This window comes from Rhinoderma darwinii, chromosome 8, assembly GCF_050947455.1.
Source record: "Rhinoderma darwinii isolate aRhiDar2 chromosome 8, aRhiDar2.hap1, whole genome shotgun sequence".
Lineage (NCBI taxonomy): Eukaryota > Metazoa > Chordata > Amphibia > Anura > Rhinodermatidae > Rhinoderma > Rhinoderma darwinii.
Window position 1 is genome coordinate 87,066,651 of NC_134694.1, and position 25,704 is coordinate 87,092,354.

Here is a 25,704-nt window from a genome sequence, read left to right on the forward strand (position 1 = left end):
TGGACGTTTAACACGCTCGTGTAAATAAGCCCTTCTAGACATCAATGCCAATAAATACTCTACGGACGGACCACGGACTTTCACCCGCATTTGCAGACTGTGCTCAGATTATAAAATATCGGGGCACGGTCCGTAAATGCAAAAAATAGGACAAGTCCTATTCTTTGCGAGTTATTTCTACAGCCCGGACAGACATCCGTAAATATACGGGAAGGTGTCTCTAGCCCATAAAAATGAATGTATCAGTATTTTTATCTGCAATTACAGATCCGTAATTGTGGATAAAAATTGCGGTCGTGTGCATGGGGCCCAAGTGGTAATAAATAGCATAGGTAACACTTTTTTTATCTAGTAAAGATGAGAAGGTCACAACTCTGGTTGAATTAAAAAACAATTAAAGTAATACAATTGAGATATTACTACTAAAAAGAAAACCTGCCTGGGTTTGAACCAGGGACCTTTCACATGTAAGGTTAACACACGAACCACTGCGCAACAAACTGATAGGCAAAGCAGCTTCAGAGTGTTATATAAACTTTTTCAACCAGTACAAGTCAGTCAACACTCAGCCGTATTACATAATGTAAACTTGCCAAGAAGTAGTAGTTTGGGATCAATTCTATTACGGCCGGCACTGTCTGTCTCTCCTGAGGTCTGTCTGTTGCGTGGGGGTGGTAACTGGTCCGAATAAGACTCATGTCAGACTAGCTGCCCTGCATGCAGTGTGAACTCTGAGGGCTTATTCAGATGAACGTGATATACGTTCGTGCAACGCGCGTGATTTTTCACGCGCCTCGCACGGACTTATATTAGTCTATGGGGCCGTGCAGACAGTCCGTGATTTTTACGCAGCGTGAGTCTGCTGCGTAAAACTCACATGTCCGTTCTTCTTCGCGCATCACGCACCCATTGAAGTCAATGGGTGCGTGAAAATCACGTGGACCACACGGAAGCACTTCCGTGGGACGCACGTGATGCACGCAACAGCAGTGAAAAGTATGAATGAAAAAAAAAGCACCACGTGCTTTTCTGTTTACAAACATACAAACGGAGTATCATAATGATGGCGGCTGCGCAAAAAGCACGCAGCCGCGCACGATATGATCATGACACACGGAGCTGTTAAGTACCTTTTGCGCACGCAAAGCGCTGCGTTTTTTGCGTGCGCAAAACGCACACGCTCGTGTGAATCGAGCCTGACTGAGGCTCACCAATCCCGGCCCCGCTTGTAGCTTTCCCACGGTAATGAAGTATAGGAAAGCTACAAGCAGGGCTGTGATTAGTAAGTCCAACACTCCCCACCCCCCCCCCCCCACCTGGTCTCGGTCTGCGCCGAGGTTGTGACGTCCGGACCAGGTAAATCGCTGGTCCAGGGACCGACTCAATGACGGTCTGTCTCTGACTGAGGTTAGTGACAGACCGTCATACGCTCCACCTCCTCACTGTCCGCAGCCACTCCAACTCCTCCTTTCTGCCCGCCACCTGCTACCCTTCTTGATTTCTCTGCGCATGTAAATTTTGGCGCATGCGCAGTGCAAATCATATGTGGGAAAAGAAGAAATCCCGGACAGTGCTCTGACAACCAGCACATTGTCCCTCCACGTATTACACATCGTACTGACACCCCATGTACTATTCACAGCACTGACCCCCATTCATCACATTTATTTATTACATTATCACACACTATTGACACTTCCATACCATACACATTTATTTTATACCATACATTCACATCCTAGCGCTTCACTGACACTTATTTATCGCACACTTGTGAGCACTTAGTTCGCCACTCCCTTCAAGACTAGTGGGAGTGGCTATCACTATTTAATGCACCCTCCTTCTGAAGCTTTTTTGACCTGTCTGCGTCCTGCTGGGAACGGGTTTTCACACACCCACTTAGTAAGTATGGCCTTTTCTGTGGTTTTGAAACCCCCCAACATCAAGAAATTAAAGAGACTCTGTCACCAGATTATCAAATCCCTATCTCCTATTGAATGTGATCGGCGCTGCAATGTAGATAACGGCAAAGCTGTTTTTAATTTTTTTTTATTTTTTTAAAAACTATCATTTTTGCCCAAGTTATGAGCAATTTTATATTTATGCAAATGAGCTTTTCAATGGACAACTGGGCGTGTTCTCGTTTTACCAACTGGGCGTGTATTGTGTTTTTACCAACTGGGCGTGTTTACTGGTTTACCAACTGGGCATTGTCAATAGAAGTGTATGATGCTGACAAATCGGCCTCATACACTTCTCATCGTTCCCACCCAGCTACTTTCACTGCGGACACACAGCGTGGCGTCACCCACAGGTCCTTCAACCTTGGCGTTGGACAGAGAAGATACATCGGCTCCAGGCGTCCGAGAGGGTAATATGCTCGTCTCTAGGGAGTTTACTATGCTTTTTTTCAAGAATCTATCAAACTGTTGATTTGGCCACTCCTAACATTTTGTGCGATCTCTCTGATGGATTTCTTCCTTTTTTCTTTCAGCCTAAGGGTATGTGCACACACACTAATTACGTCCGTAATTGACGGACGTATTTCGGCCGCAAGTACCGGACCGAACACACTGCAGGGAGCCGGGCTCCTAGCATCATACTTATGTACGATGCTAGGAGTCTCTGCTTCGCTGCAGGACAACTGTCCCGTACTGAAAACATGATTACAGTACGGGATAGTTGTCCTGCAGCGAGGCAGGGACTCCTAGCGTCGTACATAAGTATGATGCTAGGAGCCCGGCTCCCTGCACTGTGTTCGGTCCGGGACTTGCGGCCGAAATACGTCCGTCAATTACGGACGTAATTAGTGTGTGTGCACATACCCTTCCGATGGTCTGTTTCACTTGCATTGAGAGCTCCATGTTGTGTGTTCACAGCAACAGCTTGCAAATGCCACACCTGGAATCAACTCCAGATCTTTTACATGCTTAATTGATGATGGATTAACGAGGGAATAGCCCATACAGCCCATTAAATAGCTTTTGAGATACTTGTCCAATTACCTTTGGTCCCTTGAAAAGGAGGCAGCTACATATTAAAGAGGTGTTATTCCTAAACCCTTCCTCAAATTAGGATGTAAATCCAACAGAGAAAAAGGGGACCAAACGGCGCTGCTCAGGAAGGATGTCAGATGAGAGGAGATTGTAAATAAATAATAAATTTATTGGGAGTAAGGTAGGCTACGCGTTTCGACGCCGGACCGGCGTCTTCATCAGGCCAATGCATACAGTGCGATATTTGCTTCTTTATATACATGGAGGAATTGACAAAAGATTGGCTAACAAATTAGTGAAAAAAAAAAAACGCCAACATAGGCGGGTCAGAGGTCACACACAGCGTTTGCCTGATGTTTACAAACATATTCTAAAATTTACATAAAAACATACAAATGTAATGACATAAATGTATTAAAAGATGTCTCTAAGGAGAAAAACACAAAATGAACCTTGTATGGAACGTGGGCATTTCTAAGGAGAATATATATCTAAAGGACGGCCGGTGACACGCAGAGTTGAACCGCACAACAGTTCAACATGTAGGAAATGAGCCGCACGATGGAACGCAACAAGCAGGGTCGATTTGTGAATGAATGGACTATAGAACACACCAGACCGCAAACAGTAGGTCACGTGGGGCATGGAAGGGGACCGCAAGCATCTGGGACATTCGCCGCAATATTGGGCCGCAAGACTGCAAAGGCGAATGGACCGGAGCAAAGTACGTAATTAAAAAGTTTTTCAAGTTGCTTAAAAATAATGTCAGAAATGTGTATTTCGGACCGTAATAATATAAACTTAATGTGTTTGTTTGATGGGTGTGTAAATAGAAACATAAAAACCGTGATGATGAGATTATATATATATATATATATATATATATATATATATATAGTGTGCGCGGAAGGTACTGTGATGAATGGGAAAAAAACCTGAGGGTGTAAACATACTACCATTGGATAGCCCAAAAATTTTTTTTTGGGAGCATGACAGGTACATGAAGCATTTTAATCTAAGGACGTTTCTATGAGGTCATTCAGGCCATTTGGGTGCAGGGTCTCCAATTTGAAGATCCAAAAATTCTCTCTGTTTGAGTTTTACAAACCTATTGGGGGTATGTATGTTTACACCCTCAGGTTTTTTTCCCATTCATCACAGTACCTTCCGCGCACTATATATATATATATATATATATATATATATATATATATAATCTCATCATCACGGTTTTTATGTTTCTATTTACACACCCATCAAACAAACACAAAGTTTATATTATTACGGTCCGAAATACACATTTCTGACATTATTTTTAAGCAACTTGAAAAACTTTTTAATTACGTACTTTGCTCCGGTCCATTCGCCTTTGCAGTCTTGCGGCCCAATATTGCGGCGAATGTCCCAGATGCTTGCGGTCCCCTTCCATGCCCCACGTGACCTACTGTTTGCGGTCTGGTGTGTTCTATAGTCCATTCATTCACAAATCGACCCTGCTTGTTGCGTTCCATCGTGCGGCTCATTTCCTACATGTTGAACTGTTGTGCGGTTCAACTCTGCGTGTCACCGGCCGTCCTTTAGATATATATTCTCCTTAGAAATGCCCACGTTCCATACAAGGTTCATTTTGTGTTTTTCTCCTTAGAGACATCTTTTAATACATTTATGTCATTACATTTGTATGTTTTTATGTAACTTTTAGAATATGTTTGTAAACATCAGGCAAACGCTGTGTGTGACCTCTGACCCGCCTATGTTGGCGGGTTTTTTTTCACTAATTTGTTAGCCAATCTTTTGTCAATTCCTCCATGTATATAAAGAAGCAAATATCGCACTGTATGCATTGGCCTGATGAAGACGCCGGTCCGGCGTCGAAACGCGTAGCCTACCTTACTCCCAATAAATTTATTATTTATTTACAATCTCCTCTCATCTGACATCCTTCCTGAGCAGCGCCGTTTGGTCCCCTTTTTCTCTGTTGGATTTACATTACCTCTTGACAACAAACTTGCTTTGTTTGTGCACGGACCTGGCAGCAGCTCTCATACGCTTACGACATCCTAACCGGTGTCCACGACCCTAGGTGAGCAAATTTCCATCCCTTTGCCCCTTGGTTTTTATCGTTTTATTTTGCACAATCTGGCGCCGTGTCTGTTTTATCTGTTTCTAGTCAAATTAGGATGTGACTACCCTCAAATTAAAGCTGAGAGTCTGCACTTTAAGCCCATATTGACTATATAACTGCATATTCTATGTTTTGGTAAACGGCTAAAATGCCAAAACTTGTCACTGTCCAAATAATTCTGGACTGTAAATCTCCCATGAAGCATTGCCTATACTCCTGCAGATTCCCCCTTACTATATTATTTTCCAGATTTTTATGTACTCGTTCATTAGTGAACCATAATTCTGAACCTCTAATTAGTTCTGTGTAAATTGCCAGAACGCTTTCCAGGACACACAATATTATTCATGATGTACACCTTACAGTTCTCTTGTAATGTATATTCAAGTGTCATCTTATGTCTGGTGTCTACTGCCTGCCCCACCCAGCAACGCCACCTTATATATCGGCCAACAGTCATTAATACATCTTTGTACCGCCGTGTCACCGTATGCGCTTCGCTATGACAAATCAACACAAACAGACTTTTCTCTATGGTATAAATTAAAAAGGCATTCTGTTCTGTAATCTCCGTGGAAATAATGAGCTGCAACATGGCTTTACTTCTGAACATGCAGTTTACTGGAAGCAATAAATGACACAGTGCTGCCCCCCTCTGATCATTTTACTGTTGACGCCTTAATATTTACAAGTAAAGGTCTATATTACTGGGTTCCTAAATCCTTAAAGAGGACTTGTCTGCTCTCCTTACGTGAGTTTTTGGAAACCATTGCATTCCCCATAAAACAACAATGCTGAAGTTTATTTAGAACTCCACTTTGTGCTGTTCCTATTAGTCCTCCTGGAAATGTATGAATTGACTACTGGGCTCTAACGGTGTTGACCATATGGGACCTTATTGACAAGGGGAATGGTAACACCCATTTACTTTATTTATTTGGTAACCACGCCCCCCTCCTCTAGGCTCCACCAACTGTTTTAAAAAGGGGAAAGAGCAGGGAAAACTACACACAAATCGCATTCCCCGTTTTTTTTGTTCAGCTTTTGGACAGTCTGTGACAGACGTTTCTATGCCAGTGGACTGCATCGTCCTAAGGACGCAGATACTATTGAATGTGGCATCGCCACTGCTGTAGCAGCCATAGTGGCTGCTAGTGGCGCCACCGGGCTTGGGGAGGGGGGTTCCCACATGCCCAGTGGCGCCGCTGTAGCTACTACAGCGGTAGCGACGCCACTGACAAACTTTGTAGAAACTTCATGCTTTGATATCTCTTCTCAGTGACTCATTATTTATGCATTTATCCCAGTTTGAAATATATTCAAAATTAAAGTGCAGTTGTGAGCTTAAATAGAATGTCTACTCTTCAACACCCTTTTTTTATTTGTATGTCTTTGTTAAAGGGAATGTGTCGCTAGAAATTTTTTTTTTTTTTTAGTTAAACAGTTAATCTATACATGATTAGACACTGTTCTAATTTTTTCACAAGTCAGGAAATATTATTATAAATTAGATTCTAATTTATAACCTTTCCATGTGCTGGTCAATAGAGAATTCCCAAAATTGCAGCATTGGCATGTGGTAAAGCAACCTCATTGCTTTATGCTGCAAAATTGGAGAAGACACACTCGCTCTAGTGAGCTCAATTAATCCCCCTCCTTTATCCTGGCTACTGCCAGGAGAAAGGAGGTGGTTGAATGTCCAAGCCTCCTACACGGTGTGCCGCCATTTTTTGAACGAATGCACAGTGTAGTAGGTTTACATACAGTGGTAATCACACAGTAAAACACAAACATAACTTACCTGCTCCTGCCGCCGCTCCCTCCGCTCCTAGTCCTTGCTTCTGAACACATGTCCGGAAGCCGCGACCGGAAGTAGTCCTCTTACTGTCCGGCCGCTACTTCCGGTCCACAAGAACATGGCGCCGGATGTCGCTCGGCCGAAGACCTTCCTTTTGGACTGTGTGGGAGCGGCGCATTCACCGTTCCCACACAGACGGCGTACACCATAGTGAATGGAACGTCTCCCGTTCGCATTCTCTATAGGGATGTATGTGCCGTATTCCATCTCTGTATGTGTCGTTAATCGACACATACAGAGTTGAAACAAAAATTGCAGCCCCCATAGTGAAGTAAAAGTTAGAAAAAAGAAAAAAGTAAAACACAAATAAATAAAAGCGAATTAATTTTTTTTCGCGACACCTGTCCTTTTAAAGGGAACCTGTCACCAGCATTTCACCTATTGAACGCTACTCGCCCCTCGCTGGCCGCTGCTATCAGAAGTTCATTGCCGTTATCCCCTCTCCTGATCTCCTCCGACTGCAAATAACGGTTTGCAAACATTTTGTGCCTTTTATCATAATAATCCGGTGTCCCTTTGTTCGCACACACCAGAAGAGGACATCAATTCACAAGCGCAGGATTTTGTGTGCTGGGGGAAGGCGATGAGCTGTCAATCAAATGTAAGAAGGCGGGGTAAACTCGGAAAGACTTGAAATGATCACTAACCTAAATATGATTGTGTAAATGAACATTTATGGCATGGAGCTGTACGGTCTTGGCCAAAAGTTTTGAGACAGACGAATTTTAGTTTTTTTTTTTTTACAAAGTTTGCTTCTTCAGTGTGTTAGATCTTTTAGTCAGCTGTTTCTATGGTACACTGAATTATGCTATAGCATTCTGGATACCTGCTGGATATTCGCTTCTGGGCCAAATCCTGACGGACTGACAATCCATTCTTGTCTAATCCGTGCTTGGAGTTTATCACAGTTTTTGTTTGCCCACCCACTTTTTGAGGATTGACCACAGGTTCTCAATGGGATGGACATCTGGGGAGTTTCCTGGCCATAGACCCAACATTTTAACACCGATCCACTTAGTTATCACTTTTGCCTTGTGACATGGTGCTACATCATGCCGGAAAATGCATGGTTCAAGAGCAACTTCTCCCAGCGAACGAGGAGCGATTGGATGATGGGGATGTTTAGATGCCATTCTTTATTCATGGATGTTTTCTTAGGCAAAATTGTGAGTGAGCCCTCACCCTTGGATGAAAAGCAATACATAAATAGTCTCAGGATGCTCATGGTAGCGCTCACCTTTTCTTCTCCGGACAATCATTCTTCCAGATGTCCCAAACAGTCTGAAGGGGGCTTAATCAGAGAAAATAACTGTACCCCAGTCCTCTGCAGTCCAAACCCTGTAATTGTAATTGCTGCAGAATGTCAGTCTGTCCTTAAAGAGGCTCTGTCACCAGATTTTGCAACCCCTATCTGCTATTGCAGCAGATAGGCGCTGCAATGTAGATTACAGTAACGTTTTTATTTTTAAAAAACGAGCATTTTTGGCCAAGTTATGACCATTTTTGTAGTTATGCAAATGAGGCTTGCAAAAGTCCAAGTGGGTGTGTTTAAAAGTAAAAGTCCAAGTGGGCGTGTATTATGTGCGTACATCGGGGCGTTTTTAATACTTTCACTAGCTGGGCGCTCTGAAGAGAAGTAACATCCTCTTCTCTTCAGAACGCCCAGCTTCTGACAGTGCAGATCTGTGACGTCACTCACAGGTCCTGCATCGTGACGGCCACATCGGCACCAGAGGCTACAGTTGATTCTGCAGCAGCATCAGCGTTTGCAGGTAAGTCGATCTTACCTGCAAACGCTGATGCTGCTGCAGAATCAACTGTAGCCTCTGGTGCCGATGTGGCCGTCACGATGCAGGACCTGTGAGTGACGTCACAGATCTGCACTGTCAGAAGCTGGGCGTTCTGAAGAGAAGAGGATGTTACTTCTCTTCAGAGCGCCCAGCTAGTGAAAGTATTAAAAACGCCCCGATGTACGCACATAATACACGCCCACTTGGACTTTTACTTTTAAACACACCCACTTGGACTTTTGCAAGCCTCATTTGCATAACTACAAAAATGGTCATAACTTGGCCAAAAATGCTCGTTTTTTAAAAAAAAAACGTTACTGTAATCTACATTGCAGCGCCTATCTGCTGCAATAGCAGATAGGGGTTGCAAAATCTGGTGACAGAGCCTCTTTAATGATTTTCTTGGAGAGAAGTGGCTTCTTTGCTACCCTTCTTGACACCAGGCCAGCCTCCAAAAGCCTTCACCTCACTGTGCGTGCAGATGCACTGACACCTGCCTGCGGCTATTCCTGAGCAAGCTCTGCACTGGTGTTGAACTGATCCCGTAGCTGAATCCTCTTTAGGAGACGGGCCTGTCACTTGCTGGACTTTCTTGGGCGCCATGAAGCCTTCTTCACAGCAATTGTACCTCTCTCCTTTAACCCCTTAAGGACGCAGCCTAGTTTGGGCCTTAAAGGGAATGTGTTGCCAGAAAAACATGTTTTTTTTTTAAAAATTAAACATTTAGTGTGTGGGTGATTAAACATTGTTCAAATTTTATTTTATTTTTTCGCGAGTCAGGAAATATTATAAATTATTTCTAATTTATAATACTACCCATTTTTGGTCACTAGATGGAGCTAGTTCCCAAAATTGCAGCATTGCAACATTGGGTTAAAAGCCCTCGCTCTAGTGAGCTCTCAGCTTCCCCCCCTCCTTTATCCTGGGATAAACGAGGGGTTTGAACGGTGTAACCTCCTACACTGTGTGTCGCCATTTTTTGAGCTAACACACAGCGTAGTAGGTTTACATACAGTAGTAAACACACAAACACGAACATACATTGAAAGCTCTTACCTGCTCCTGCCGCCGCGGCTCCCTCCGGCCCGTCCGCTCCGTTTGCTGCCGCTGGTCCAAGTGCACAAATCCGGAAGCCGCGACCGGAAGTAGTAATATTACTGTCCGGCCGCGACTTCCGGTCCACAGGAAAATGGCGCCGGACGGCGCCAATTTCGAATTGGACTGTGTGGGAGCGGCGCATGCGCAGTTCCCACACAGACGCCGTACACGGAAGTCAATGGGACGGGAGCCGTTCACAGTCCCTATGGGACTGTGGCTGCCGTGTTCCATGTCTGTATGTGTCGTTAATCGACACAGACAGAAATGGAACAAAAAATGGCAGCCCCCATAGGGAAGAAAAAGTGTAAAAATAAGAAAAAGTAAAACACAAACACACAAATGAATATAAACGTTTTTAATAAAGCACTAACATCTTTAACATATAAAAAAATAATTTGTGATGACACTGTTCCTTTAAGGCTCAGAGCCCATTTTACAAATCTGACATATTTCACTTTATGTGGTAATAACGTCGGAATGCTTAAACCTATCCAAGCGATTTTGAGATTGTTTTCTCGTGACACTTTGGGCTTCATGTTCGTGGTAAAATTTGGTCGATATATTCAGTCTTTATTTGTGAAAAATTGCAAAATTTAGAGAAAATGTACAAAAATTAGCATTTTTCAGAATTTAAATGCATCTGCTTGAAAAACAGACGGTTATACCACCCAAAATAGTTACTAGTTCACATTTCCCATATGTCTACTTTAGATTGGCATCGTTTTTTGAACATTATTTTATTTTTCTTGGACGTTACAAGGCTTAGAACATAAACAGCAATTTCTCATATTCTTAAGAAAATTTCAAAACCCTTTTTTTGAAGGTACCAGTTCAGTTCTGAAGTGGATTTGAGGGGCCTATGTATCAGAAACCCCCATAAAACACCCCATTTTAAAAACTAGACCCCTCAAAGTATTCAAAACAGAATATAGAAAGTTTTTTAACCCTTCAGGCATTTCACAGGAATTAAAGCAAAGTGGAAATGAAATTTGCAAATTTCATTTTTTCTGCTGAATTTCAATTTTATAAAAAAAAAATCTGTAACAGAGAAGGTTTTACCAGAGAAATACTACAAAATATGTATTGTCCAGATTCTGCAGTTTTTAGAAATGTCCCACATGTGGCCCTACTGCGCTCGTGGACTAAAACACAAGCCCCAGAAGCAAAGAAGCACCTAGTGCATTTTGAGGCCTCTTTTTTATTAGAATATATTTTAGGCAGCATGCCAGGTTTGAAGAGGTGTTGAGGTATCAAAACAATGGAAACCCACCAGAAGTGACCCCATTTTGGAAATTACACCCCTCATGGAAAAAAAACATAAATGAATTCCATGAGGGGTGTAATTTCCAAAATGGGGTCACTTCTGGTGGGTTTCCATTGTTTTGATACCTCAACACCTCTTCAAACCTGGCATGCTGCCTAAAATATATTCTAATAAAAAAGAGGCCTCAAAATGCACTAGGTGCTTCTTTGCTTCTGGGGCTTGTGTTTTAGTCCACGAGCGCAGTAGGGCCACATGTGGGACATTTCTAAAAACTGCAGAATCTGGACAATACATATTTAGTAGTATTTCTCTGGTAAAACCTTCTCTGTTACAGATTTTTTTTTTATAAAATTGAAATTCAGCAGAAAAAATGAAATTTGCAAATTTCATTTCCACTTTGCTTTAATTCCTGTGAAATGCCTGAAGGGTTAAAAAACTTTCTATATTCTGTTTTGAATATATTCTATGTTCTGTTTTTTCACAGCACCTATTTGAATTGGGCTGTGAAATGAAAAAAATGATATTTTTTCCAATAAGATGTCATTTTTGATCAAAATTTCTTATTTTCACAAGGAACAACATACCCCATTTTGTTGCCCAGTTTGTCCTTAGTGCGGCAATACCCCATTTGTGGTGATAAACTGCCGTTTGGGCCCATGGTAGGGCTCAGAAGGAAAGGACCACCATTTGGCCTACTGGAGCTTTTCTGGTGCTAAGTCATGTATGCAGAAGCCCCTGAGGTACCAGTACAGTTGAAACCCCCGAGAAGTGACCCCATTTTAAAAACTACACCCCTTAAGACATTCATCTAGAGGTGTAGTGAGTATTTTGACCCCACAGGTACTGTGTAAAAGATAATGCGCAGCAGATGGTGCAGAGTGAGATTTGCAATTTTATATATATGGCATGTCAGTGTCCGATATAGGGTGCCCAGCATGCGCCACCGGAGATTTACACCCCTTAAATTGTAATGTGGGTTCTCCTGGGTACGGCAATACCCTACATGTGGCTGTTATCAGCTGCCTGGGCACACGTCAGGGCTTAGAAGGGAAGGACCACCATTTGGCCTACTGGAGCTTTTCTGGTGCTAAGTCATGTATGCAGAAGCCCCTGAGGTACCAGTACAGTTGAAACCCCCGAGAAGTGACCCCATTTTAAAAACTACACCCCTTAAGACATTCATCTAGAGGTGTAGTGAGCATTTTGACCCCACAGGTATTGTGTAAAAGATAATGCAAAGCAGATGGTGCAGTGTGAGATTTGCAATTTTATATATATATATATATATATATATATGCCATTTCAGTGTCCAATATATTGTGCCCAGCATGCGCCACCGGAGATATACACCCCTTAAATTGTAATGTGGGTTCTCCTGGGTACGGCAATACCCTACATGTGGCTGTTATCAGCTGCCTGGGCATACGGCAGGGCTCTGAAGGGAAAGATGAGGGGGGTAAGCTGTGCGGAGTGCATCAGGGTAGATTAAAAATCAAGGGATGTATGATACATTTTAAAACAATCTTTTATACAGAGCCCTGGTTTTTCGGGACACGTGTCACATTGGTATAATATGTCCTCCCTTATCCCCCTCTTATAGCAGACTCTGCACCTCTTTTGACTCTTTCCCTTTCCACCGGTTTGGGGAACTTCTCCTGGAAAGTGTTGCCCTGGTACGATGCGTGTGGCCTCGCTTCCAGAAGTACTGGGTTCCCCCCCTTCCTGGTCCCTAAAGATTAGATCTTGAAATTCCAGGAAAGTTCCCCTCTGGCCTGCACATCGACGTAGCATGTACGCATTGTACAAAGCCATCTGTATGATGTGCCCGGCCAGCTTCTTATACCACACCGCATGGCGCTGTAGGGCTTCAGGTTTTGATCTGACAAGTCCACCCCTCCCATGTACCTATTGTAGTCCAGGATGCAGTCTGGTTTGGGGGTGGCCTTTCCTTCATATATCCTAAACCTGTACGTATACTCTGATGCACTCTCGCACAGCTTATACATCTTCACGCCATACCTTGCCCTCTTACCCGGCAGGTACTGGCGGAATTGAACCCTCCCTTTAAAATGTACCAGGGACTCCTCAATAGAAATACACTTCTCGGGGGTGTATGCTTGGGAAAACCGGGCACTGAAACGGTCTAATAGGGGTCTCCGTTTATACAAACGGTCAAAACTGGGGTCATCTCGGGGTGGGCACGGCTCATTATCAGTATAATGTAAGAAGCGAAGTATTGCCTCATTTATTTATTTTTTTTAGGTTCCAGTTCAGTTCTGAAGTTTCTTTGAGGGGCCCATATATTAGAAACCCCTATTAAACACCCCATTTTAGAAACTAGACCCCTCAAAGTATTCACAACAGCATTTAGAAAGTTTATGAACCCTTTAGGTGTTTCACAGAAATTTAGAGCAAAGTAGAGGTGAAATTTACTTTTTTTTTTTTGGTCAGAAAATCCTCTTTATACCATTTTTTTATAACACAAAAGGATTTATCAGAGAAACGCAACTTAATACGTATTGCCCAGATTCTGCAGTTTAGAGAAATATCCCACATGTGGCCCTCGGGCGGTAATGGACTGAAGCACCGGCCTCCGAAGCGAAGGAGGACCTAGTGGATTTTGAGGCCTCTTTTTTTTATTAGGCACAGTGTCCGGTTTGAAGAGGTCTTGTGGTGCCAAAACATTGGAAACCCCCCAAAAGTGACCCCAATTTGGAAACTAGACCCCTTGAGGAATCCAATGTAGTTTTCTTGGGGTTCATGCGGCTTTTTGATCAGTTTTTATTCTATTTTTAGGTGGCGTGGTGACTAATAAACAGCAATTCTACTATTGTTTTTTTATTCTATTTTTTTTACAGCGTTCACCGTGCGCTATAAATGACATATTCACGTTATTCTGCGTGGCGATATGATTACGGCGATACCAGATGTTTATAGTTTTTTTTTATGTCTTATGGCGTTTGCCCAATAAAATACGTTTTGTAAACAATCATTCACTTTTTGTGTTACCTTATTCTAAGAGCCATAACGTTTTTATTTTTCAATCAATAAAGCCGTGCGAGGACTTATTTTTTGCGTAACGAACTGTAGTTTCAATCAGTACCATTTTTAGGTACATGCGACTTTTTGATCTCTTTTTATTCAATTTTTTGGGAGGTGAAGTGACCAAAGAATTGTGATTTGTGGTACGGTTTATTTTTTTTTACGGCGTTCACCGTGCGGGATAAATAACAAAATTATTTTGTAGTTCAGGTCGTTACGGACGCGGCGATACCAATTATGTATAGTTTATTTGTTTGTTTATATATTTTTATTAATAATAAAGGACTGATGAGGGAAAAAGGGGGATTTTTACTTTTACTACTTTAAAACTTTTATTTTCTTATTTTTACACAACTTTTTTTAACTTTTTTTTTTTTACTGTATTACTTTGTCCCACTAGGGGACTTGAGGGCAGGAGGCCCTGATCGCTATTCTAATACACTGCACTACATGCGTAGTGCAGTGTATTAGAACTGTCAGCTACTCACTGACAGCAAGCATAGTGGGTCCTGACGTTGTCAGGACCCACTAGGCTTCCGTCTATGGCATAGCCGGACGCCATTGTTTGGTGTCCAGTTGCCATAGTCACCATCGCCGGCCGCTATCGTGTAGCAGGCCGGCGATGGTGGATTAACCCCTAAGAAGCCGTGATCGCTATTGAACACGGCTTCTGAGGGGTTAATCGGCGGGGGAGCTCCGCGATCGGTCCCGGCACATTGAGCAGTGATAGTCTGCTGTCGGAAACAGCAGCTATCACAGCTCATGAACGCGCCCCGCGCGAACGGCACCGTGTTTACTCCATGACATACTATTATGTCATGGAGCGCGAACGATGCACTTACCATGACATAATAGTATGTCCTGGAGCGTTAAGGGGTTAAGTACTTGATGATCCGATAAATGATTGATTTAGGGGCAATCTTGCAAGCTGCAATGTCCTTGCCTGTAAAGCTCTCTTCATGCAAAGCAATGATGACTTCATGTGTTTCCTTGGAGGTTACCATGGTTAACAGAAGAAGACAATAATTTCAAGCACCATCCACCTTTTTAATGCAACCAGCCTGCTCTTCTAATTCAATCAGCATTACAATGATTTCCTCATCCTCGTTAATATTTTATCCTGAGCTAACAAGAAGACCACGGAAATTGTTAGCAGGTCATTTTGTGGCAGGGCTGAAAAGCGGTGGAAATGGGGTTTTTGTGATTAAGTTAATTTTCATGGCAAGGAATGACTTTGCAAATCATCCGATCACTCTTCATAAAATCTAGAGTTAAAGCAAATTGCCACTATAAAAACTGAAGCACTAGACTTTGTGAAAACCAAAATTTGTGTCACTCAAAACTTCTGCCCAGGACTGTACTTCAAGGAGCGGTTTCATCCTTTTCTGCATTCAGATAATGTGACTAGTTTATTTAGATGGCATCTTCTGCTTTGCTCTTTAATGGCCCTTTTACACAGGCCAAAGATCGCTTCCGATCGTTGCCCCCTTGTTAACAGGGCAGCAATCAGCCGATGAACGAGCAAACAACACTCGTTCCTCGGCTGATCGCATTTTATGCGTCCAGAAAAATGGTCGCTTGTTGGCAGCACATCTCCCTGTGTAAACGGGGGAATGTGCTTCTGGGAAGATGAACAATTGTATTAACGATCATTCGTCCCCACACGTGCTATTATTGCTCCGTGTAAATGGCGCAAACGATAGCCGATCAACATGCTGTACTGTCAATCAGCGCTCCTTTAATGGGCAGATTATCTGCCTGTGTAAAACCACCTTAAGGGTAAGTTCACAAGTAGCGTAAATACTGCGGATTTTTCGCAACATATTTAGTTGCGGAAAATCCACAGCATAATACAGTAGCAGCGGAGTGGATGGGATTTGATCAAATCTCATCCATGTGCTGTGTAAATGAGCGGAAAAACATTCAAGTTGACCTGTGGTCCGTTTTTTTTGTTTTTTTTAATCCGAATCATGTCCATTGTATTTGCGTAATCATTTTATTTTCTGTTGCAGGTTTTCCCCATTGAATTCAAAACCCGCAATAAACAGCAGATTTTGTGGCGGGAAAAGATGCAAATCTGCAGCAAATATCGCAATTCAGAAAAAATTAAAATCGTACCCAGAATTCTGTGCTTCTTCGTCCAGGCCATCGTACTGGGATAACGTTTCATCCCATGTGACCTCTGCAGCCAATCACATGCAATGAAACGTGATCCCAGGAGGCTGGTCTGCAGGACATCAGAGTAAGTTTGGGGCAGCGCACGTTCCAGCCAAAAAACGACTCACAATTCAGTGCGTTTTTTTTTGGGGCCGGAATTTCCTGCGGCCGCCAGGGCGTGTGTGTGGCATACAGCCCTGTGTGAACATACCCTATTAGTTCCCGGGCACTCGTTTCTGCCATATCCTGGCTTCCTCTAACAATACTCTGCTCATGTAAATATCACACGTATAAAGGTTGGCATCATGTACAATTCTTATTAACGGTGTTTGAAGCTAATCGCTGCTTATTCTTGCACTGAAGCTAAATTGAGAAAAGGATTCCTTAAATGTGTGTTGGCTGAGCCTGTACAATGAGGTTTTCATCATACTGGCTGCCTCCTCACTTGGAATTTAATATGTGGGCGTTTGTTGTACATACGGTCGAGTCCACAACTATTTATTGGGACGGTCACACAATTCTGATAATTTAGCCTCTATACACAACCACGCTGGTATTGAAACAAAGCAATGATGATGTAATTGACGTTTTAGACTTTCCGCTTTAATTCAAGGGGTGTAACAAAAATAATGTATTAACAGTTTAGGAATTCCAGGCATTTTTTACATAGTCCCTCTATTTTCACAGGCTCTAAAGTAATTGACCAACATTAATTTATAAATATTATTTTTAATATATGAAAATGCTTTGCCGTCGATGACCTCCTGAAGTTTGGACCTGATGGATATTCACAAATACTGAGCTTTCTCACTTGTGACTCTGTCCAAATACTTCTGAACCAGACTGTATATTACAACATGCCTAGATAAATGTGATCATCCTATTACTGTCTGCTGATTTATAAGGACCCCCGGTACATGGGAAAGAAATGATGCAGATTTTCTGTGTGGATTTACGCATGGAAAATCTGCATGAGATTACAGGACCAGCCATGTAGATGCGATTTGAACAAATCTCATCCACATGCTGCGGAACATTTCCCCGCATGGAAATCTGAACATGCTCATTCTGTTACGGATGGTCACAGTGGATTGGACCCTTTTCAATGTAGAAGGGGTGAAATCTGCAGCAAAATCCGCATGTAGCACGTGCAGATTCCGCTTCTGATTTTCCTGCGGGTAAATTTGCGACAAATCCGCCACGTGTGGCATATGAGTTTTTTTTGTTTTTTTTTTTTTCCTTTTTAAAAAATCCACAGCAGAAATCTGGGGCTGAAACTCCACGGCAATAATGCTGCAGATTTTAAACTACAATGCATTCATTATTCCGTGCAGATTTTTTCCACGTGAATGCAGAATGTCGGACTTGATTCCTCATCATGGCCTAATATACAAGAAGCTTTTTGTGAGTAGACTAGATGGACATCACAGCTGTAGAAATGTGATCTGCATTTAGTCTTGCGTGTGTGTGTGTGTGCGTGCGCGCCATTTCTATCCTTGGAGAAAAACTTCCTCTTGTGTATATATTTAAAGCGCTTACTTGTACATGTAAACACACTTTGCCCCTTGCCGTAATAGTACCGTCCAGGGATGAGTCTGCAGAGGATCTCTGCCGTACTATTGGGGTGCTCTGATGGGACAGTGCCCACCCGCTCAAAGGCAAGACCCTGGCTATAGTACACAGCCGTGGTCCTACCCTAACATTGGGGATTAGCGAAACGTCTGCTCTCTTTCACTTGACTCCTTGTATGCCTCAAAGCAGATCTTTTTATACTAGAGGAAATCAAATGACTGAGCCACCTTTGATCGCATCACAGTGATATTTTGTGACATGATTTATCGCCATACTCAGACAGCCTAGGGTCCATTGAGAGACCCTCGGGCTGTTTTTTCAGAATTCCTGTTGGGGCCTGTGTATTTATAAGCACACAGGCCTAATGTACTTGCATGTATTTATCTAAATAATTAATAAAACTCCAATTATGGGATTAAAAAGGTAAATAAAGATTAGCTAAAAACATATGTCAAAAACAGTACACATTTAAAAAAATAAAAACATGCAAACTCTATCTTTACATAATTTTATTATATAATGGTACAAAGCAACAGATAATGGGGTATCACCATAGCTGTAACAACCTGTTCTAAAAATCTATTATATTATTAATAAAAAAAAATGTACATGTTTTTTTGTTTTTTTTTTGTTTCTTTGCATTTTAGTCCAAATACAAATTCATATAAATCATTCACGTATATATGCCCAAAAATGGTACCGAAAGAAATATCAATTAGTTCCACAAAAAACAATGCCTCATACAAGTATGTTGTCCCAAGTTATGACTGCCAGAACGTCAAGAGGTTAAGGCTGGGTTCACACGACCTATTTTCAGACGTAAACGAGGCGTATTATGCCTCGTTTTACGTCTGAAAATAGGTCTACAATACGTCGGCAAACATCTGCCCATTTGAATGGGTTTGCCGACGTACTGTGCAGACGACCTGTAATTTACGTGTCGTCGTTTGACAGCTGTCAAACGACGACGCGTAAAATGACTGCCTCGTCAAAGAAGTGCAGGACACTTCTTTGGACGTTTTTTGGAGCCGTTTTCTCAGACTCCAATGAAAACCGCTCCAAAAACGGACGTGAAAAACGCGAGTTGCTCAAAAAACGTCAGAAAATCGACAGCTCCGTATTATCAGACGTTTTTGGTCATTACGTGTGAACACACCCTAAAATCGACGGTTAAAAAAACTAAATCGTTTGAGACAATGTTTAATAGGCATGTTCAGATCAGAGAAGTGTGCATGTTTAGGGTATGTGCACACGGTAGCTGGCTTTTACGTCTGAAAAGACAGACTGTTTTCAGGAGAAAACAGCTGCCTCGTTTCAGTCGTAATTGCTCCTCCTCGCATTTTGCGAGGCTTCTCTGACAGCCGTAAATTTTGAACTGTGCTTCATTGAGTTCAATGAACGGCTCAAACTACGTCTGAAAGAAGTGTCCTGCATATAATGTATATAAGTGTCCTGCACTTCTTTTGACGAGCCTGTATTTTTACGCGTCGTCTGACAGCTGTCAAACGACGACGCGTAAATGACAGGTCGTCTGCACAGTACGTCGGCAAACCCATTCAAATGAATGGGCAGATGTTTGCCGACGTATTGCAGCCCTATTTTCAGACGTAAAACGAGGCATAATACGCCTCGTTTATGTCTGAAAATAGGTCGTGTGAACCCAGCCTTATTCCCATAATGACGGGATAAGTGGCTGCCAGGCACCTTTGCCGCTGCTTATCTCACAGGTAATGCCCTTGTTTCCTCTGACAGCAGACATTGGGGTGCAATTGGCCTGTCCCCCATCCATACACATTAAATTCTTGGCAAAACGCATTTGAAAAGTCAGAATCTGCTGACCATTATGTAATGTGTATGGCACCCTCCTCATTACCTCCCATGCTGCACAGTAGTATGCTGGCAAAATCTTGTGCTGCAAAGGGAAGTCCTGCTATGACATGGACTGTTAAGAGGAACAACGAACTACCCCCCCCCCCCCGGAGGGGGAGTAAAGAGACTTTAGCAATGCCTATATATAAGCACATTGCAGCAAAATCAGCTTCTCTTCCCATCCACAGTACTGGGCCAGGAGAGCAGTTGTAGAGAATTTTATTTTACCGCTTCTCAACACTTTTTTTTTTTTTTTTTTTTTCTATAGAGAGGGACTTTATTTTATGGAATTGCTCATAATGCAATCCCCTAATATGTTATGTTTGCTTAAAAGTTATGTACTATTTGAGCATTTAGGCCGGGATCAACACACGCAGTTTTTGATATTTTTTTGTTAATTTTTTTTGCCAAACACGTGAGTGACCCGAAAGAAAGAAGATGCATCCGTCTTTTCTTCTTTTTTTGGATCCACTTCTAGTTTTGGCTAAAACAAACTGAGCTGAAAACTCCACCAAAACTGTGTGTGTGATCCTGACCTATTTGTAAGCACAGAGACTTCTTAGCACGTGTTCTTGCAGTCTCCTTATGTATAGCCATACATTAAATAGGTAATTGTTTTTAGAATTATTATATATTTTTTTTCTAATATGCATTTGTTTTTGTATTTTAGCTTATGGAGAAGATGACTTTAATCTCGAAGATGCTTTCGATGATATCCCAACTCAGAAGCGTAAGTGCGTTATTACTCAGATTCATATCGGACTAGAAATATACGGATATGTTAAACACATTTTAGTCATAATCCTTAAAGGGGACCTGTCACTAGGTCTTATAAGTTGAACTGGTTATGTGACCTGAATAGCTGATTCCAGCACAGTTTACTTGTTTTTACCTTGACTCCCCCTCGTTCCAGAGATATGTCCCTCATTGTGTTAGTGATCTAGATGCTAATTTACTGTAGGTAGCCTAGGGGGCGTGAACCACCCTCATTATCCTGAGGTGGAACTAGCTTCCCTGCCTCATGCACTGGCCAATCAGCGCGAGACCGCTATAGAGCGGCCAGGCACAGTTACATTGCTAAATAAGGGGTGCAGTAGCACACTCACTGAATGACCCCACGGGAAGTGGGATTTCTAAATTAGAGCGGCCGCACAGCTAAGTATAGTAACACATGAATGTTGTTAGAGTGGGGCTGCAGCTGTGTAATACAGCCAATGCCCCGCTCCTGAGTCCTGACAAGTGTAAGTGCCATCAGAATGATGTGATGCTACCAGCGCTGCACTAATGATTGCCGGCACTGAAGACCGAACACGGCGGGCGCACTACAAAACACCCCCATGTTCTGTCTTCAGTGCCTGCACCGCCGCTCATTAGTACAGCTCCAGCGACATCCCTTTATTCTGACCGCACACACACTTATTTTCAGGAGCGGGACAGCTGCAGCTCCGCTCTAACGGCGGAGATCAGGGAAACCTTTCCGGCGCTATTCCCTTGAATGCTGCGATCAAAGCTGACTGCAGCATTTAAGGGGTAAATTAGAAGGAGGATGCCCTTCCCTGTGACGCGATTGAGGGACATACCATATATGGGCAGACAGCCCAGGGTCCATTGAAGGACCCCAGGGCTGTCTGACTATATTTCCTATTGTTAGGGCATACTTAGGTGTGGCTAATATACTGGCATATAGATATATGCCAGTACATTAAAGTTTAAAAATAAAGTAAAAAATAATGAATAAAAATAAATACACACACATTAAAATAAGCCTCAATGCATAAAATTATACACATTTTCCAGTGTCGCGCTCATAAGAACAACAAATTTATAGTGTAATTTTTGATGTTTACGCTGTTAAAAAATAAACTGCTTTCTTTCACTTCATGTGAGGCATGAGGTGTTAGGAATTTTGAACCTCCATGTGCCTCACATTAATAGTAATTAACCCCATCATGTACCTCACACTAACTCAATGTTGTCCATTATGACTGAAGAACATGATGGGGTTAATTACTATTAATGTGAGGCACGTGGAGATTAAAAATTCATCACACCACGCGCCTCACATCAGAAAATGGAAGAACTTTTTTTTTAATAATTTCTTCGCAAAGTATCGTTTATGATATTGAGTATCACAATACTACACGAAGTATCGGTATCCAAGTCCAAATTCTGGTATGGTGACAACCCTGGGGGGGGGGATGGGTCTGTTTATTTGACCAGGTCGTACAAAGTAAGGCCTCAAGCAGCTTCATTGAGGTGCTTCAGTGTGCTATCCGTTTTTTAACGGCATGCACACTTCCATTATTTTAACGGTTCTGTGAAAAATGGAATCTGTTCTACTGCTGTCCGTTCTTTTGCGGATTAGTCTTGGCCTTTGGGTATGTTCACATTGCTTATTTTCAGCTGTTTTTCGGGCCACAAACGCCCGAAAAATGGCTAAATACGGAGGCTGAACGCCTCAAACATCTGCCCATTGACTTCAATGGGAAAAACTGTTTCGTTCCTACGGGGCTTTGTTTGTAAAAACTGCGTGTAAAAAAACTCCCCGTAAAAAAGTGCATGTCACTTCTTGAGCTGTTTTTGAAGCCGTTTTTCATTGTCTCAATAGAAAAAGAGCTCCACAAACGGCCGTAAAAAACGGCTGAAAATCAGAGGCTGTTTTCCCTTGAAAACAGCTCAGTATTTTACAGCTGTTTTTTGTTTGCCGTGTGAACATACCCTTTCTATTAATTTTGTCTGTTAAAACAACGGACCGCACACGGAAGACATCCGTATGTAGTCCGTGTTTCACGGATCCGTGATTTACAGCCGTACAAATAGCAACGGAAGTGTGCTTGAGACCTTACTTAGTAAAACGTAAGACTAGGGCATGGTGTAAAAAGGCAGCGATCTACCTCATCCAGATGGCTACGTATAACCGCTATTTTCTGTACAAGACCCAAGGAACGCTCAGTTTCCTACAGTACCAGGAAAAAATTACAGAGCACCTCCTGTTTGACTCTCCCGCACCTGGAGAATCCTTTGAGTCAGAGGATGTCCAAAGACTCACTGAGCGTCACTTCCTCTCATAACCGTCCCCCCCCCCCCCCTGCCTCTGAGAACCAAAGATACCCTCCCGAAAGAGACGCCGGGTTTGCATTAAACATGGGAGGAGGGATATCCGGTTTTACTGCCCCATGTGCCTTTCAAAACCGGGCATGTGCAACTTTCCCTGTTTTGAGACCAGTTTATAACTCTTAATTTTGTATATCATTGAGGGAACCCCAAAAAGGGTGGGGTAGGGGGATCCTTTTTTTTTTTTTTTTAGAGAGTCCACTTCATTTATTCATATTTTTGTTTAGTTACTGGGCTTTCCAAGGGAGGGATGGATTCTCATGGGGAGGTAGTGAAGTCTATTTTTTGTCACTGTAAATCTAATTTTAGCCCGTATGATTTTATTTTTTTCAATACAATTAAATCTAGGACTTGATCACTCCCAAATTAATATTTTTTTTGTAATTAAGTTTATTGTGCAGGAGCCCACATCTGTCTATTCAGACCATGGACCCCCTCAAGTGTTCTTAGAAAGAAAATGAAATGTTGGCTTTGAATTTATTAGCTGATAAATCCAACACTTACGGCCCATGCCATCGCTGAATTTGAAAGTCAGTCCTAAGAAAAAGGAAATACATCCTCAATTCATTCTTGTAATCTAAAATGACTGTCCTGCCACATACAGCTGTTACATTCCTATTTCTGGACTGTGATACAGGCATGATATTTGTTTTGGAGGATCTCTAACAATTGAGCTGTTCTTTTTCAATACACCATGGGCTTTGTTACAGTTTTGTTCGGGTTTTTTACTGGATGTGGTACACCCGACGTTTCTCCTGGAAATACTCACATTATTTTGGGGATTAGTGATCCTTTACTGTTCCTACAGATGGTTTTGGACACTGCCCCTTTTATATATACTTTAACCGATTTGGTTGTTTTGTTCACCTAGCGGTTCCTACCTTGCAGGGCTGGGGCCTGTTATGGTGTACCGCGTCACTTGGCACGTTTGGCCCTCATATAGTCGCTAGAAATAAATATAATATATATTTTTTAGTTAAACAGTTAGTATATAAATGATTACACATTGTTTTTTTATTTTTTTCACAAGTCAGGAAATATTATAAATTAGATTCTAATTTATAACATTTCCATGTGCTGGTCACTAGAGGGAGCAATTCCCAAAATTGCAGCATTGGCATGTGGTAAAGCAACCTCATTGCTTTATGCTGCAAAATTGGAGAAAACACTCGCTCTAGTGTCCTCACACAATCCCCCCTCCTTTATCCTGGCTAGTGCCAGGAGAAAGGAGGGGGTTGAATGTTCAAACCTCCTACACTGTGTGTCGCCATTTTTTGAGCGAATGCACAGTGGTTTAGATACAGTGGTAATCAGACAGTATAACATGAACATACATACACAAACATAACTTTCCTGCCTCCGCTCCTAGTCCTTGTGTCTGAACATATGGCCGGAAGCCGCGACCGTAAGTCGTCATCTTGCTGTCCGGCTGCGGCTTCCGGTCCACATGAAAATGGCGCCGGATGTCGCTCTGCCAAAGACCTTCCTTTTTTGGTTTGTGCGTACGCTATAGTGAATGGAACGGCTCCCTATACTGCACATAGGGATATAGCTATATCGCTATGTGCTGTGTAAATGAATGGGGAGAAGTGTATGACGCTGATTGGTCAGCGTCATACACTCCTCTGTACAACGCCCACTTGGCCAAAAAGTAAAACCCGCCCAGTTGTTCATTAAGAAACTCATTAGCATAAAGCTAAAATAGGTCATAACTCAGTCAAAAATGATTTTTTTTCTAAATAAAAAAACATTGCTGTAATCTACATTGCAGCGCCGATCATATCATGTACAATATAGGCCACTTATAATGTGGTGACAGAGCTTCTTCAAGTAAAATGGTCATGTATGGTTCTAAACGAAATATACAACAAGCAACTGTTCTATACGAAGACAACTTTATAACTAATCACATCTTTTTCTTTTTTCTTTTTTTTTTTTTTTTTCAATAGCTAAACCTGCACCAAAACCACCTAAAATTCCAACGCACAATTCGGGTAAGAATATTTCTTTCTTTCTCTCTTTGGCTTATCAATTAAACTGTTTGTTTAATCAAAAAGTTTTTTTTCAGTGAATGCAGTGTCTGAACAGTTAGACCAGAGCCTAGTATAGGGGGAAAGAGGATGGGCTGGCGTTTTCACCCAGTGAACCCGGGCAAGTGCCAGGGCCCACTATCCTAAAGGGGGCCAACTTGGCTGCCGGGTACTGACGCTGCCCTCATGGCTTCTCCAGGAGTGGAATCCCTGGCCAGAGTCTTACCGGGGATTCTGTTTCTAGAGGGGCCAGGAGGCGGCGTAACCACCGCTGTAGCAGCCATAGGGGCTGCCATACGGCCCGCGGCAGGAGGGGGCCCGTGCCACCTGCCGTCACACCCCCCATGCCCAGTGGCCCCGATAGCAGCTGCTATGGTTGCTACAGCGGTAGTGACGTCACATTTAATAGGATCTGCGTCCGTAGGACACCGATACTATTGAACGCTATGGCAGATCAGGGAGCTATCTCTCTGCTCTGCCATGTACTACCTACCGGGCAGAGTGCTAGTAGCTAATAGCGCTCTGCCCGGGACTCCGGCACTTGGAAAGTTCCAGACATCACTGTCCATATATGGACAGTGATGTCAGGAGCAGAGCAGGGGTCCCAGGCAGAGTGCTAGTAGTGCTCTTCCCGAGACTATGACTCGGGTTGCCCCTGACAACACTGTCCATATATGGACAGTGTCGTAAGGGGCTTCTCTTGAAGTGGAATCCCAAGCCAGATCGTCTGCAATTCTCTGGCTGGGAATTCCACTCCTAGAGGGTGCCCCAAAGGCGCTACCCACAGGG

At 42.6% G+C, this 25,704-nt stretch overlaps 1 protein-coding gene across 2 annotated transcripts in view; it reads left to right on the top strand.

Moving 5' to 3' along the window:
• CD99L2 (CD99 molecule like 2) overlaps positions 1-25,704 on the top strand; it is a 69,501-nt gene that overhangs the window by 13,698 nt on the left and 30,099 nt on the right. For both annotated transcript variants that reach the window (XM_075835870.1, XM_075835871.1), the window contains exons 2-3: positions 20,442-20,501; positions 24,835-24,879. In XM_075835870.1, coding sequence (XP_075691985.1) covers positions 20,442-20,501; positions 24,835-24,879 — 105 coding nt within the window. The remainder of the gene's footprint in view (positions 1-20,441; positions 20,502-24,834; positions 24,880-25,704) is intronic.